The sequence below is a fragment of the Cicer arietinum genome, chromosome 5 (assembly GCF_000331145.2).
Source record: "Cicer arietinum cultivar CDC Frontier isolate Library 1 chromosome 5, Cicar.CDCFrontier_v2.0, whole genome shotgun sequence".
NCBI classification, from domain to species: domain Eukaryota; kingdom Viridiplantae; phylum Streptophyta; class Magnoliopsida; order Fabales; family Fabaceae; genus Cicer; species Cicer arietinum.
The window spans coordinates 68,186,943-68,205,250 of record NC_021164.2 but is presented as its reverse complement, the minus strand read 5'-3'; the positions used below and the strand labels follow the sequence as shown (position 1 = coordinate 68,205,250).

General features: G+C 26.7%; 1 protein-coding gene across 2 annotated transcripts; it reads right to left on the bottom strand.

The window, feature by feature from the left end:
- Window positions 1-10,235: 10,235 nt before the first annotated feature.
- On the bottom strand, window positions 10,236-17,452 carry LOC101513938 (PP2A regulatory subunit TAP46). 2 transcript variants are annotated; one of them, XM_027334962.2, is made up of 11 exons: window positions 17,373-17,452; window positions 15,778-15,886; window positions 15,516-15,677; window positions 15,312-15,434; window positions 13,487-13,573; window positions 13,252-13,356; window positions 12,908-13,069; window positions 12,568-12,603; window positions 12,416-12,487; window positions 11,866-12,146; window positions 10,236-10,670 (listed from the first exon to the last, which is right to left on the bottom strand). In XM_027334962.2, the coding sequence occupies exons 3-11, from the start codon at window positions 15,609-15,611 to the stop codon at window positions 10,421-10,423; spliced, it is 1,212 nt and encodes a 403-aa protein (XP_027190763.1). In that variant the 5' UTR covers window positions 15,612-15,677; window positions 15,778-15,886; window positions 17,373-17,452; the 3' UTR covers window positions 10,236-10,420. The 2 variants fall into 2 exon arrangements, with proteins under 2 accessions (XP_027190763.1, XP_073225285.1); XM_073369184.1 differs by lacking the exon at window positions 17,373-17,452 and having other exon boundaries at window positions 15,516-15,778.
- Window positions 17,453-18,308: the final 856 nt, after the last annotated feature.

Genomic DNA, 18,308 nt, shown 5'->3' with positions numbered 1-18,308 from the left:
ATAGTAAGTATCAAAGTTAGGAACAAGTACCGGTTGCTTTGCAACTTGATTAACCCATTTTGATAAATTGGTCCCTCTTGTCATGATTGTAGCATTTAGTAATACAGGTATCCAAATTAATAACTTATGGACCACGTATCTTATCCGTTAAATTTTATATATTTAGGAATTCTTCACCTAACAACTCAAATCCAATTATAAATTTTAATACCCAAAAAATGTTACCATAGTAGCCACAAAATATATTTTGCGTTAATTAGTACATATTTCTGAGTTTGCAAGCAATAATGTTTACAGGGATATGCTTCTCTTTAACTCGTTTGCTTTTGTGAGTTGAGATCTCTAAAAGCTCCAACATGTTAAACAAAATGTCAGGATCATCAAGATTTAGAGAATAATATTTCTAAAATATTTTGAGAATATTTTATTTAAATTTATTTAAGATTTAAAATAAAATATTATTAAATTATATAATTTATATTTTTATTTTAAATGTATTCTTTATTTTAATAATTTGACATCTTTTTATATTACAATTTAACTTTACATATCAATCCATAAATAAAAATTTATGATATGAAATTTTACACGCAAAAAAAAATTATACAAAATATACCACATATAATTTTACTTATGTAAATACATAAAAAAAAAAATCCTTCATTAGTGGAATATTTATTTAAATCTCAATATAGAAAAAATACCAAACTTCACATTCTTCAAAATAGAAAGAAAATAAATTAGAATAGGAATTAAATTAAGTACTTTCAGTAGTGTTTACACCATTCAAGAAACTATCCACTAACTACTTGCACTAGGTTTCAAGAATAAATAAGTTCAATTCTTATATTTTCAACTTCTATATATTTTTACGGTTAATTTTTTATATTCATTATTATACAATATACATTATGGCTATATTTTTTTTACTCAATAAATATGTATTATAAATTATTGATACTGAACTCAATTATTACAACTAAGAAAAGACTACTAAAATTCGTCATTTAAAATGAAATATAAATACAATTAATTTATATTTTTTAGAATCAAATATAAATAAAAATTAATAATTTGTTGATTTAATGATAGTACTTTTAAAATACTATTCATTTAATTTAAAATAATTTCAACATCCACTTATTAATCACCGAAGGTAGTCAGATAATATACTTGAATTTTTATTAGAATTGCAGCAATTAAACATGGTTAGATATCTTTCTTTATAGGAATAATTTGATTTATTTTAATTTGATTTATTTTTGTTTATAATTTATTCTGGATGACTATATAGGAATATTTTGGAGATAAATTGTAAGATGTATAAATTGTTAAAATGACTTTAATATCTTTCAAATTACAATTATTCTTCATATGAATGAGTGTGATGGTATTTAATGTTAGAATTGTATCTAGAAAACACTTTTACCATTCAATGAACCTCTTTATTCTTTATGGTTTTTATTTTTTATTTTCTGTTGTCTATTGTTTTTCTTTTTATATAGGATCGTGTTTTTTTTTTTTTGGGACTAATATATAGGACCATCCAAGAGTTTGAGTCCTAACATCATTTCCTATCTAAAACGCAGGCATTGATGTTATTGAATATTAGACTCATTAAATCATTATTCAATAATTAATTGCAAAGTAAGCGCTAAGCCGGACATAAAGTATCACCACAATGATGCCAGAACTTTTTTTTTTTTAAAATAATAATAAAATAGTGTGAATAGATATTAGACTTTTAAATGGTAAGTGTCAATCAAATTAATTTTTAAACTTTTTAAATTAATAAATATATTTTAAAAATTATAAAATAATAATTAAAATAGTTTATACTTAAAATTTTATTGTTAAAAATTATTATGTGATATGTTAATTGAATATTTACGGTTAAAAATTATGATGTGATATGTTAATTGAATATTTAATTTTTTGAAGTTTATTTCATATTAATGTTATCACAACATAGATGAATTTTCTTATCAAATTTAAATGTTTCATTGACTAATTTATTAATAATTAATTTACAGATAATTATAATTACTCATAAATTTATTTTTAAGATAATTAAATTTTATTAACGAATTTGTCTCTAAAAAGATTATATTAATGTGAAAATAATGTGGGTAAACTATATATATTCAGTTACATTATCATATCAAAATATATAACAAATGTATAATGATATAAATTTATAAATAAATTATTTTAATTTTATAATTTCAAACATCAATTCATATATTCACTTAAAATATATTTATTTTGTTGGATACATCTATGGATAAAAATAGATGGGTCTGCTGAAGAGTAGGGGTGTATATATCGGATGAGTTTATTTTGGCCAAATTCGTTATTCAATTTAATCAAATTTTATTGATTTATATTGAATAAATTCTTTTTTTTTTTTTTTTTTTTTTTTTGTGGTAAATTTATTTCAATCGATGATGGGTGGGTTGGTTATTGGGTCCTTGAAAGTTGAGACGTAACTTTATCAAAAATTTCAAAAAATATACATACAATCATATATTTTTTATGAGTCAAATATATAATTTTGTGAACACTTAAATAATTTATATAAAATAGACTATCATGTCAAACAAATTCTTTTTTTAAAATTAAGTATTGCAATATTTATTAGTCTCATATATATTCATGTCTCTTTATACTATAAATGTGTCAATAATTATTTCTCAACTAATATATTTTTATTTATTGTATTTAATTTATCTAATTACATTTTATATAAAAAAAATCATTTAACTATTTTACTAACTCCAATAATAAAAATATTTAAATAAATAAAATTTATTTATTTATTTTATTAATTTTTTACTGATTAATAATTCATCTAATATAGAGAGAAAGGAAAATAAGATAGATGAGATATTATATAACTACTATTATTTAATCAATTGACAGTTAATTAAAAATAATGAGATTTTAATCACAACACTTATTTACATATTAGCTATTAACCAATGGATCATTTATTTACTCTTTATTATCCAATGTATTTTTTGTTTCAACATATTAACTATTAACCAATGTATCATTTGCTTATTCTCTATTATCTAATGTATTATTTGTTTCTCCACATATTAATCAATGTATATCATTTTTTACTCTTCAAATTTCACTACATTTGTTTATTTCAAATCTAAATCACTTATTTCTTACCTTCTTTCTCTCATTTTATTCTTTCTTTCTCTCTTTATGATCTTCAACTTCACATTCTCTAGGTGACATTTAACATGGACTAGTACCAAACTTGTCTCTGATAGGCCACACCAAATCAATGGTCTTACTCATCCCACACTAGCTTGTATCTTCTTCCTTCTCTCTCCCTCCTTGCCCCCACCCCAACAACCTGAAGATCACCATCACAAAAAGAATTTCATAATAAACTATGAGATATTTGGGTTTCAAACTCATTCCTTATGATATTTTATTTATTCTTATTAACATAAACTCCAAATTAAGATTACCAAAGTTTTTCAATTTTATTTCAATTTATGAGTTATTACAGTTTGTGAAGTTATTACAATTTATATAACATAATTAGAAGCAATATTTTATTTATTTATTTATTTATGTTTGAAGAAAAAAAGAAAAAAAAATAAGTAAATAAGATTCAATAAAACGCATGTTTCATAATAATAAGGTAAAGTAATCAAAGGGTATCATATATCATATCGAGAAACAAACGTCTCATTTAAATAGATAGTCATTACCTCAAAACTCACTTTTCAATAAAATCTTAAACCAACGAGTCAAATTTTTTAAAAATCTTAAGTAAAATTTCAATACATCCTAAGACGACGGTGGCGTACGGTTGATGGTGTTGGCGGCGATTACCGGTGGAACATAAAATGACGGTGACATATTTCTCTTTATTTTATTTTTTTTTGAAATGTATAATTTTGAGGATGGAATTAGATTGTTGTTTCTTTTCTATTCAACTTCATTTTTGTTTCATAATATTTTCTTCTTTTTAAAAAAAAATTCTCTTTTCTTTTTCTTTTCTTCTCTTTTTATAATTCCTCTTTTTACTTTGTTGATTGTTGATTTGAAAAATAAAACTTTCCTCCTCTCAAAACTAATTTTTGATTTAATTTATAGATTACAAAGTTGAATCTATGTGTCTATAAGATAAATTGATGTTTGATTTTATATTGTTTTGGAAGAAATTATGTAACTGCAGACTAGAGGTGGCGGACCCTTTTGATTAAATCTATAACTAGCAAAAGTAATAACTTTATTACACTTTAAAAAAAAATTAAAAATAAATAAATAAATAGGAGAGTGGGACTGTTGTGTGTTGGAAGTATTTGAACTACTTCTTTGAAATATTGAGGTGTTTCAAAGCAGTAAGATGGAGAAAGGATTTGGTGGTTTTGCATTAGACAAAGTAAATACTTTTGCATGTTAGAAAAAAGAAAAAGAACACAATTAAAAACCAAACGTTTTGAAATCATCTTTTCTTTGTTCTATTTTAGTTTGTTTTTAATTTAATTTTTTTGGTAAATGTAATGAGAATATTTATGTAAATATAAATTCAAAATAATGATTTTTAAATTTTATAATAATACTTATAAAATATTTACTAAACGTATTATTACTTTTAATTAATCAGACAAAATTGGGATACTACAAAGATAAATAATTTGATTCAACATTTTAGATTTTTAGTTTTCACTTCTACTACTTTTTAAATTTTCTTGATGTTGTCTGTTTTTTTCTTCTTCTTTTCTTTATTTATCAACAAAAAAATTCTTAAAATGTACCAACAAAAAAATAAATATCATTCAAAAATTAAAGAAAATTGTATAAACATAAAAAAAAAAAAAAAAAAAAAACTCTTTGGTTGATAAATTAAAGAAAAGAATTCTTTTAAAGAAAATTTAATTCTTTTTTAGTTTATACTAACCAAAAATTAAAGAAAATTGTATAAACATAAAAAAATCATATAAGTGAAAAAGAAAACAGATAAGGAGAACTAGACCACTAATTTTGTTACATAAAAAAAAAATGACCCACCATGTTTTTCTAAACTAAATTGAAGTAATCACATTCAAGCTCTACACTTAAAACACACACACAAAATACTGAAGTATACCTATGAAAAACATAAAATAAAATAATCTATAGGGAGAAGACATTTTGTTCTATGGGTCTGATTCTGAAAATACAAATACAATTTTAAAAAATCATTTAATGAATACAAATATATTCTAAAAAAAAAAAATCTTCAAATGTCTCTGATTTTGTTGCTGTGAGAAAAAGATTTGCACAGTTTGATGGTTGACCATTTGAGGCCACATCACAATTACGGTACATATATTTGTCACTAATAAATATATAAAAAAAATAATAAATATTTATTATTTATTAATATAAAAAAATATGATACAAATATTTGTAATTAATAAATAAAAAAGTCAAATATTTATCACTTATAAATGTAAAAGAAAAAAAATTGTCATTAATATAATAAACATATGTAATACATATTTGTCTTTGATAAATATAAAATAATACGGGATAAATATTTATTATTGATAAATATTATAAAAAAACAAGATAAATATTAGTTACTAATAAATATGAAATAATTATGGGATAAATATTTGTCACCGATGTACAAAAATATAGGATACATATTTGTCACTGATTAATTTTATAAAAATACGAAATAAATATTTATCACTAATAAATATTTAAAAAACATGAGATAAATATTTATTATTAGTAAATATAAAGTAAAAAAGAAAAAAATGTCATTTATATTATATTATAGATTTGTGAATAAAAAAATATTAAAAAAAAATAAGTCTTTGTCACCGATAAGTATAAAAATCACACAATAAATATTAATCACTTTAAAAAATACATAAAAAATATAGGTAGCATATTTTTTAATGTAATTTATTTTTTTTTAAATAATCAATAATAAATATTAAAATAAAATAGACAAATATATGTTATTGATACATAAAATAAATATGGGATATATATTTGTGATTGATAAATAAATAAAAACCACATGATACATCTTTGTCATTGATAAACAAAAAATATGGGACACGTGTTTATCACTTATATATATAAAAAAACAATGGATTTTTTTTTTTGTCATTGATACATAAAAATAACACAAGAAAGATATTTATAACCAAATAAATATATGGGACAATCACTAAAAAATATAAATAAAATTCCCAAAAAAAATATGATACATGAAAACTGCACGGGAAAAATATTTCTCATTAATAAATATAAAAAATATAGAACAAATATTTGACACCGAAAAATATTAAAAAATAAATGGAATAAATATTTATCAAAAAATGAGAATAATTATAATACACTAACTATAATTTTTCGCACATTAATATAAAAAATTATACAAATAATTTTCTTTGATGCACCCAAAAATACGAGAGAAATATATTTGTCAATAATAAATAAAAAATAAAACACAAGATAAATATTAATCACTATTAAATATTGATAAAAATGGTATGAATATTTATAATTGATAGGCCGGGAATAGGGGTGAGAATAGACCGGGCCAGACTTTGAAAGGTCTGAGCCTGACCTGACATACAGCCTATTATAGACTTTTTTTTCGGTCTGACCTAACCTTTTTAAAAATTTGGTCTGACCTAAAAGCCTATTTAAAAGTATTATTCACATTAAAACATTTAAATGTTCTACTCATACCACATGATACTCTCCACATACCAATATCAATGTATATATATATATATTAAACAAAAAATAAAATTTTTAACAAAATAATTTTTAAAAATATGAAACAAACATCCATTGAACCCTAAAAAATAAATTTTTATTTTAAAGAATTTTTTTTTTTCTGAAACAAACGCACCTATTATTATCTCTCAAACAAATATGTAACGACTGCTGAGTGATTGACTAATTGAATGACTAACCGAATATAGAACAACTACCAAATATGGAACGGCTACCGAATATGGAATGACTACTGAGTGATTGGCTAATTGATATAATTTAAAATAAGAAATATTATTATGAATATAATAAAAAAGAATAACATTAATAAATAATAAAATATATATATGTCAGCGTGAAAGACTTAATAAGTTTTTTTATAAGTCTGAGCCTGACATATTTAAATAAATAGACTTTAAAAATAATCTGAGTTTAGTCTTTTTATTAAATAAGTCAAGTCAGACCATACCATAAGTAGGTCAGGCCATAAGCCTTTAACGGAAGACCTAGCATATTCTCATCCCTACCTAGACATAATTAATTTTAAGATTAAATTATACTTTTGGCCCCTTAAGTCTTGTTTTATTTTCATCTTTTATTTTATAAATATTGGACATTTTGATCCCTCAAATTATTTTTGTTCTTTTTTAGTCCATTAAGTTATAAACATCAAACATTTAGATCATTTAAGTTACAAAAATTTATCAATTTAATCTCTTAATTACAATTAGAAATGACCAAAGTATACAATATTTACAACTTAAAAAAATTGAATTGTTTAATGTTTATAAATTAAGAGTTTAAAATAAAACAAAAATAACTTGGACCCCTTACATATTTATTATATAATAAGCAATGGGGGACCAACGGTTTCACAAGATAACAAACAATTCTTTTGATAATATTGTTATTTTTATTTGAATTTCTTATGAGATGAGTTTTTAAATGATTTATTAATTAAGTATATAGTGAAAATGATTAATATATTTGATAGTGTTGATAATGTAAAAATTAAACATTTTAAGAATATGAAATCTCGTAGAAGAAAATTATAAATTTTAAAAACTCTTATGTATTTTGAGTTTGTTAAATCATTATAATTATGTATTTTATAAGAGTTAGTAATCTTAAATCTTTTGTTGGTGATATGTTGTAAATTCAATTCAATTCGATTCGTCCCATCAATCTATATATATTGAATGCAAACAGGTTAACCGAAGAATATCTTTCAAGTTATTTTGTAATCTTTGAAGTGAATTGCACATTCACATCAAGTTTATCAATAATGATAGTTTATATAATAAAATTTATTCATTTACTCTCGTACACTAGAGAAAATAAGAAATTACTCAAAAACATTTTTGATAAAATTTTGACTTTATATAACTTGAAAAATGTCTTCTTTAAATTTATTTATCCTTTATGCCTCTAAAGAGTCTCTATTTATAAAAAAAAACTCATATAATAGATGAAAGAAAACAATTATTAAAAAAGATTATTAATAATTTAACATATCCATTAGTTTGATGTCTAAGATGTGAATTAAAGTCAAATTATTTAATTTTATTACATTAATATAGATATTAAATAATTCTAAATATATTTTAAAAATTCTTTTCACAATTAATTTTTTTTTTCAAAACATGTGTACTATTTTGTTACTCCTATAAAAAAAATAATTCTAGATCCACATCGTCTCACATTTATACCTTAAAGAACTAAACTGAAATGAAAGTTAAAGTTTCAAAAGTGAGATTTACCATAGCTTTTTAGTGACAAGAAAAATATTCAGTTGTTTATTGTGGAATATCTTTGCCCTGCTTAATTCTCCTGATGGTGACTTGCCGTATCTTTTGCGATTTGCATTTCGTAATTTTTGCAATTTCAAGATCCATCAAAGGGAACGGAACGTGAAATTTACTACTGAGTGACTAACCAAACTCTATCAAGGTTCCCGCAATTTTATGTCATATCACGTATTCACTCGTTGGTTTAAAATTTTAAAAACATACTTTAACTACTATATTTTTAAAATGATTTTTCTGAAAAATTATTCTAAAATAGTAAAAATTATTTTAAATTCATTTGTCATAAATTTTTTTTTATATTCATTGATTTAAATATTTTAACATGATAAAAATCACATTTTTAAAAATAAATATATCTTTTAAAAATAATTTTTATGAAATTTTTCTCAAAATCCTTTTTATTATAATCATTATAAAAAATAATTATAGTAAATAGATGAAGTACTTAAAATAATATTTTATAATAAATTACTTTAATTAATTTTTTATTTAAAACTTTATTTTTTAAATATCATAATAAAAAGATAAAATATTATAAAAGTTATTTTAAACAAACGAGTCTCAGTATGGTTACATCAGTCATTCTAAAAAGGTACTTTTTTTTTAATAAGTAGAGTTGTGTTGTCTTTTAGAATTGTGATCGAACTCACTTATACAAATGAGTTTTATTATATCAAGACTCGAGCGAGGAATAAAGTAATTGTCAAAAGGTGTAAGTTTTAATTCTTTCCTTTTAAAAAAGAAAAGCATGAGAAAAAGGTGAGGATTTTACTATGGGTAAATTCCGTTCAATTCTTGTAGTTAGCAGTTTTCTTTGGAATGGGATTAAGCTAACATTTTTACATTGTTATTAAAATTGATTGATGTAAACTAAATAGATATTCTAACCCTATATTTACTCGGTATAGATGTTGTAACCCTAAGTGAGTTAAAAATCAACTGATGTAGAAAGTTGAGCAAATAAATAGATTTTATATGACCAATTGAATGGAGCCTTTATTGAGAATGATCGGTGCAAAAACTCAAAAAATTATCGTGCATTCCTTATATTCTTATTAGAACAATGAATAACATTTAAAATGTCTATACCATTTCTCTATTGGTGTATGATAGATTTGCATTGCGGTTGTGATTCTAAAGTGAAATTTGAGGAGGAATTCAATTGTTTAATCAAGACTGTACTGAAACAACTTCAAAGATTTTAAAATATCGAAAAACAAAAGATGTTTTGCATTAAAAAGGGCCATTAGTTCTGGATGTTTTGCATTAAAAAGGGCCATTAGTTCTGGAGGAAATCCTACTTCTACTTGAACTTGTTGGAAAGCTACATGGACAAATGCTGCAAATTAAACAACTAGTTATATAATTAATCCGGGTGAAGATAAAAAACAAAAAATAAAAGGAGGTTGAGAGTCCGAAAATAAATTTATTAAAACAACCGCTTTAAGTCATGAAAAACAAAATTTTTACTTAATGAAAATACCTCAAAAAAAATTACTTAATAAAAAGACTTCATATTTTAAAAAATTTAAAATTAAAAAATATAAATATTTTTTAAATTTAATATTATCTCAACAATATCAAATTAATTTTTAAAAAAATATTACATGACATCAATTATATTAATTTAGTGATGTTAGTTAAAATTTAAAAAAATTACTTTTGCCCTCGTTAAAAGTTTTAAGCCTCCACATCTATTGGATCGGCCTCAAGGTGGAGATGAGGAAGAACCCTACTTTGAACTCCAAAATTATACACATGTAGCCGAATGAATATCTAGGTATACACAATCTTTAACACATACTAGGAGCAAATCATCCACAAATAGTGAGATTTCGTGACAATCATAGATTCAATTAGCCACAAGGGGTAAGCTTCGTATTTCCTGCACCCCGCGGATTATCATCCTTCCAATCATCAAAAGCTCTAGCTCTATCCTGTGCAGCATCATCATCTTCATCCTCCTCGTCTTCACCTGGCTTGAACTTCCTATCATTGTGCCAAGATGAATTGGCTTCTTCCATGAGTCTGGCATTGTTCTCTTGCCATTTATTCATAATTTCCATTTCTTTAAGTCCTGCTTCCTCAATGCTCATAGTTGGCATCCTTCAACGAAACATTCAACTTAGCATCCCAAAAAAATGTGATCACATTACTAACTTACTACCGATTCTCTATCGTTGCTATATAATAGAACAACAAAACTGCAAGGGAATAAAACTTCATTTCCCTCCAGGCATATAGTCTACTTTAGGGATGGACAAGTGAGTGGATACGGACGGATTCTGGCCCAAACCCCCATTTCCAACCATGTGAAAATCAGTTTGGACAGATTGGTTTTTCGGGTACACGGGTCCACCAGTTCGGTGGGGTCGGGTTAGATCATTTTGAACGGGATTTTTTTGGGCTATTTCACGGAAGAGAAGACACGTCGAAATCCATAACGACAGATCCAAAATCATCTTAATTTATCTAACATAACATAGTAAAAGAAAAAATGTAAAATAACAAACAATGAAACAAATCACTTGTGAGAAGTTTTGTTTCAGAAGCGAGAATAGACAAAACGACACAATGAAACCATTCTTTTGTGTCGTTTAGTTATATTGAGAGAGTAGAAGAGAGAATAGAAGGGAATAGAAGGAAATAAAAGAGAAAATGTTGGTGTGTTCTCCTTTGACGAGTTCATCTTAAGCAAGCTGCAAAGTCATCATGCAAAAAAGAAGGAAGGTTTGAAAAGAATTTTAATTTCTAGAGGGAGGTGAAGAATCAAGACAGAATATCAAAATGCAATAAAGTAAAAAGAAAGTCTACTCTTATGTCTCTGTAGTATTATTTAATATAGGCAGGATTATATTAAACACAGTCGGTCGAAATCGGGCATCGATGGTGAATTTTTATCAAACCAAAACCGACCATTTAAGACCGTTCAAAACTGACATTCTATTTTGATCAACCGTTGACCGTCCTGCACCCGCCCATTTGACTTATTCTCAGTTCAGATTAATCAGTTTTTGGGCGGGTCGGTTCTGTTTGTCCACCCCTAGTCTGTTTAATGAACTTTCTATATTCCCTATTCCAAAGCCTTTTCAGTAGCTATGAAAATGTGCACTTTACTCGTAATAAAGGGGATAAATACTTGTCATGTAAGTGCAGCTTAATTTGTAAATTCTTGTAGGGACATTTGATGTATTGGGATGCGGGTTCAAACTTGCAATACCCCACTTTTCCACAATTAAGTGTGTGTGACTTTTGTGGCTAAGCTATCTAAAGCAAAACAAAAAAGGTAATAAATATGTACCTGTGACTGGGTTGGAAGACCTGAGCTGCCATTCTTTCTCTCTCATTTGTAAAACTTCCATTCACGAGGCTTGCTGGCCCAAATATTAGTGGTTGGTGTTTGTGATCATGTGCCTGTGACGCTTTTGCCCTTCCTTCTAGAACATCTTGAGCAAAAGTGGCACATGTGATTGGTGGAGATGGCTTAGTATACCGTGCACGAACTGCAGCATCGCGATGCCAAGCTTCTGCTTTCTTGGCACGTTCATCCAGAACATCCTTAGAAAACTCCTGATCCCCATCCTAGAACAGGCAAAATTACAAGAAAAAATGAATAGGACCATATTTAATCTTGAATAGAAGTACAATTTACTATTCCCTTTAAAACATAACATGTCTGATAGATTCACATCACATGTATATGCTTCAAAGCCTAATATTCCAGAATTAGCTTGTGAAATGTGAAATGTACAAGTCTAAAAAAATTTAAGTTCTGCCACTTTAAAATAGTTCAAGTTTTAACTTCATACTCAAAAACAGTCCATAAAGACCTCCACCATAATTTTTACTACCTTGGATTGTCTATCCTTTACAGCAGAAAGCATCTCTTCCTCTTTCTTTATCATTTCCAGAAGATCAAATGCCTGAACATTGCAAGACAACCATGAGAATAATGGAAATAGAAGTTTCAACAAGTGGAATTGTTGCATAAGTATGAACCAACCTTACAGATTGCCAAAGATATGGTAGTATTCCAAGCCTGAAAAAGAGAAGAAATATAAGTGAACAGCCTAATGAGCAGATTTTGTTTATAGTTAAAGATATGCTTTTGGACATGTGAAACCGCCATGGTCCATTACATAAATCATAAGCTAGTCAGACAATATATAGGACCACTGTAGGTCCCACAAACCTATTTTTAAGCCTATCTAATGGTAGGGAAATCCACCAGGCAAAACAGATTTTCAGGAGAGCAGCCACACAGCATAAACCCACTACATAAAGTAGCAGTAAAGCAGCACTGAACTGAAATAAGTACCAGGTCGAGAATTCAAGATACAAACCTCTCTTTCTTCTTCCCCATCATCATCCAGTACTTCTTCCTCTCCTGCCTCAACAGGGGTAGACAAGGCAGATGCTTTAGTAGAACGCCCACGCCGCTCCTTTCGCTCTTTTATTTCCAACAACTTTGATTCTGCAGCTTTTTGTCGTTTAAATCTAGCTATCTGCACAACAGATACAAAATTATTAAATAAATTTAATTATGAGCAGTTATGATGCTCATCATTCAAATTTGCTTGTCCAATTTTCATATCAAGGGAATAACAGGAAGAAGATAATAATATATAAGTGTATAATGCGTGAATTGTATAGAAATCATATAGCATTGTACAAGAAAAAATAACACCTTTCTGGCCCTCAGATCAGCAACAGATTTTGGTGCCCCTTGCATATAAGATTCTAACTCCTCTTTTGGGACCAGCTCCATTGCCTCACAAAATGAGACAAATTCCTAAAAAAATGAATAAATTTCAATTAAAGGACATTTATTAAATAATATTACAGAAGTTGACAAGAATTGTGCATATTATGTTGAATTAGTTGTTGGGGCAGGTGTTTCCTTTCTATAGTGCAGCTCTCACCTTCAGTTTTTCCTGGGAAGACTTTAGAATCTGTATCCTGTCATCCTGTGCTATTTTTTCGGTCAACTCAGCAAGATAATACGGCACCTGAGAGAGTTATAACATAAAACTGATAAATGGTAAAAATACATAAATATTTATTCATCAGTTATCTTCAATAGTCTGTAATTGGAAGGTAAGACCGTAAGACAAATGAAACAAATATTTGATTGTGCATTTGCCCAGCTGTACCATATTAATACACATTAGGATACTCAAGTAAAATAAGCATGGGCACTGCATGCTAATGATGAAATTTATGTATAAATACTAAAAGCATGGGCACATTAATTCCACACTCCTGTGTGCCTTTTCTTTTGTCTCCTAATTTTGAACTTTCTTGGTCTGTTGCTATCCATATTATATTAAGATTTTTCCCCACATTTTTCAGGCTTTGGAAATTTAATTCAGTTACAGTTTTCATAATATTGTTTGGATCTTTATATTAGATTTATGATTTCTCTACCAGCTAATGCAAGCACGAAACTTTATATTGGAATGAACAATCCACCTTTTATCTTTGAGCGATATGCCAATACGGCCTCTCCACAAATTGGTGTGTTGAATTCCATTTTTTTAAACTGTATCTTTCTATTATTTGTTCAATATTTATAGGATGAATCAACGAACTTTCGTATCCCCTTGAGTATGGTATTAACTATTATACAAAATTAGGTATTGCCTGTATAATTTGGCTGGGAGCAAGATCTTGGTACTACCCGTACCTTCATTCATTGCTGTCAATGGTGGTTCACGTTGCAAGAAATAGGCTGGCAATACCAGTATTATTTATTTAACAAAATAAAATTTAACATTTTTTAAATACTTAGCCCGCAGTCACTTATATAGGTCTTTGTGGCTAAAAATCCATCAAAACATTGGCCTTTGCACAATTCCATCGGACATTAACTTAAACAAATCATAGCCTTTGCACTGGTATTAGACCAATTAATGAATTTGTAGAAATACTTAAAAGTCTCAATTCAAACATTCTCCTGATCAAATATATGTTGATCTTCGCTGCTTTTGGTGTGGAAGTACAGGGTCAACTGGTCCCTGATTATAAGAAATTCGCTTAATGATTTTCTGTAGGTAGGATCTTTTGATCTATATGAAGTTCTTATTTGTGTGTGATTCTTAATCATAAATCCATATTAAGTTATGAGCACTTTGACATTAACACGATCTACCAAAAACTATTTCAAAAAAAAACATGCTCTACCAAAAGATAATTTCGTTGTGACATGTGTTGTTTTCAGCTATGTAAATGATAAGAGGGATGTTAGAAGATTAGAAAATATGAAATTGATCATGTTCTTGAAATAGGGAGGAGATTGAGCTACAAGGTCAATAGCAATGATACAAGGTCAATATTACATGCTCCCAAGACCCTTGAATATTATGTACTTAATTACTTATATCAGATTTATATCGATCTGAAATAATCTGGCATCTGTTATCAATTGTAGCTAACATTTTTTTATCTTGAATAGGAGGCATAGGGAATTCGTGTTGGTGCTTTTTGAAAAGGTAACTACCATTGCATAATCCCGAATTAAAGCAAAAGTTGTACTTAATGTTCATCCCGCAAACTCTATCATATTATCTAAAATGCTACTATCACTAATAAGCAAGAGAAAATCGACTACAACAGACTCAACTCTTTCAAATCCAACCTAAAAATCGCTATACATACTGCTACTATTAATTCTCCTTCAGCTTTGAAAAAAACTAATTGATATGAAAAAGGTAATTGAAAAATAATAAGAAGCAGAAGAAAAAGTACCAGAATATACTTGAGATCGGTGGTGCTGATATCTTCTTTGGTCTCATTAGCAGAAAACAAAGCCAGTTTATTGATCATGTCTTCGCATTTATTCAAGGCTTCGCAGCCCTTCTTCACAAGTTCCTGAACAAATTACACACATCCAAAAAAGCACTTCAATTAAGAATCACAAAAACATAAGAGAGAGAGGAAAACACGGCGTACCTGGTCAGCACCAGACTCAGTGGCGGTTGCGTGGATCTTTCTTGCTTGGTCAAACAGCGCCGGCAGCGGCATGTCCTCCATCTTAATCTCGCCCATAGGAATTTGATTCCGTTGGTTTGTTTTTGCGGTGAAAACCTCGAAACTGTGTATCCTGGTTGAAATCTGAAGCACCGAGTTTCTGAGACGAAACGAAATAGAGTGGAAAAGGAAAATAGTGTATTGTTATTGAGAGAGATCTAGAAAATTGAAACTTTGGACTCACCGGTGACGAATGATATGAGATCGTAGGATTTAAATTTATACATTGGACGGTTTAGATTCGTTTCCGATCTGACTCTTTACAACAAGTTATAGGAAATGGCAAAGAGGTCCTGCGTGAAATAATATTTTCAATTGAGAATATTTTTTAGTTATATTTATTTTATTAATTCGTAACCCATGCGTCGCACGGAAACAACGATTTTAATAAATAAATTATTATATTAGTTTATATATATATATATATATATCAAATTTTATAAATTTTATTTTATTGATATTAAAAAAATAAGTTGACTTAAAAAAATAATTTAAAATAAAAAAATTAAAAAAAATCTAATTATAACTTAACTTAAAAACTACTTTCTTATGCGCTCTCAATATTATTGATGAAAAGTATTACTCCAACACCATGCACATGCCTTATTTTTGAATTCTACAAAGAATCTTATTTCTTTCCAAAAAACTTATTACAAAACAATACTTTTAATTTTAAACAAATAAAAATAATTATTATTAAATAATTAGATTAGATGAAATAATAATTTTTAAAATAATGGACATGGACATATATAAAATAAGTAAATGTAAAGATGAGTAAGTAACTTAATAATGAATTTTTATTTTTATTATTCAGCCTTTGCTGTATAAGTGGGCAAAATATCTTTCATTTTAGTACTACTCACAAAATACTAAAGAAAAATAATTTTTCCGTTACAAACAAAAAATTACAATACACATAAAAACTATGAGTATCTTTTATCTTTGAATTTGCATGTTAGTCCTCATTAATCTTTCATGAATCTTTTGAATTCTTTTGAATTTGCGTGATATTTTAGTTTTTAAATTTGATAAAATAGTGTTTGAAATCGATGAAGTGAATTGTTTCTTTAATTCCTACATAAATTTTATATTTTCTTAAATAAATTATTATTTTTCTCTTCAATATTTTGAAAATTTAATTGAATTCATGGCTCTAAATAAATTTTATATTTTCTTAAATAAATTATTATTTTTCTCTTCAATATTTTGAAAATTTAATTGAATTCATGGCTCTAAATAAATTTTATATTTTCTTAAATAAATTATTATTTTTCTCTTCAATATTTTGAAAATTTAATTGAATTCATGGCTCTAAATAAATTTTATATTTACTTAAATAAATTATTTATTAGACAACTTATAATTAAAATTATTAAGAACCAGGAACGATTAAGATAAACCAATTATCCCAACGTTCATTTCAGCTTTTAGGCTATTTTTCAAATGTGCGGCTAAATCGTTCAGTGATACGGAGTCACATGCTGCAAAATACATTTCTAATCGAAATTGTTAGAAAAAAACTAGATATAATAGTTAACAATTATTTATGAGAATTTAAAATCGGAGTTATTAAGACAAATCTTGTATAAGAGAATAGAAATATAAATATACATATGTACAATTTGTTAACTATTTATGAGTGAATTTAAAATCGGAGTTATTAAGACAAATGTTATATAAGATAATAGAAATTAAGAAACATAAACAATACAAAATATATATATATATGCATAACCAAGACAAAAACCATAAGAGAGAGAGGAAAACACGGCGTACCTGGTCAGCACCAGACTCAGTGGCGGTTGCGTAGATCTTCCTTGCTTGGTCAAACAGCGCCGGCAGCGGCATGTCCTCCATCTTAATCTCGCCCATAGGGATTTGATTCCGTTGGTTTGTTTTTGCTGTGAAAATCTCGAAACTGTGTATCCGATGGGTTGAAATCTGAAGCACCGAGTTTCTGAGACGAAACGAAATGGAGTGGAAAAGGAAAATAGTGTATTGTTATTGAGAGAGATTTAGAAAATTGAAACTTTGAACTCACCGGTGACGAATGATATGAAATCGTAGGATTTAAATTTTATACATTGGACGGTTTAGATTCGTTTACGGTCTGACTCTTTACAACAAGTTATAGGAAATGGCAAAGAGGTCTACATGAAATAATATTTTCAATTGAGAATAATTTGTTAGTTATATTTATTTTATTATAAAATTTAAAATTGTTGTTACAGAAGCTATTAAAATTTGTCGGGATACATTAGATGATATTATTTTTTAAAGAATGGAATGATGTAAATAATCCAAACAAATTAATTATATAATATGATCATCCTTCTAATTAAAGAATGTTACTTACTATATTTAGGATTATTTAATCGACTAACTAAAATCGGATAAATCAACTATTAAGACAAATTAGATATGCGAGTTCGTGTGTATTACATAATATCAGTGAATCGTTTATTTTAGAATAAAATAAAATGTGTAAAGGAGTGGTTCACATAATCTTAAATACATACTAATATATCACTACATTTTTATGGACATAAAGTTCATATAAGTTTTTTCATGAGAAAAGACGAGTTCATGTGATAATAAGTTTTACGTATGCACAATCTCAAATTAAAATATTTTGGCACAGACACATAAAGAGTCATATGTCTCATTTTAAATAATTTATTTGAGTGATGCACAATTCTTAAAAAAATATTT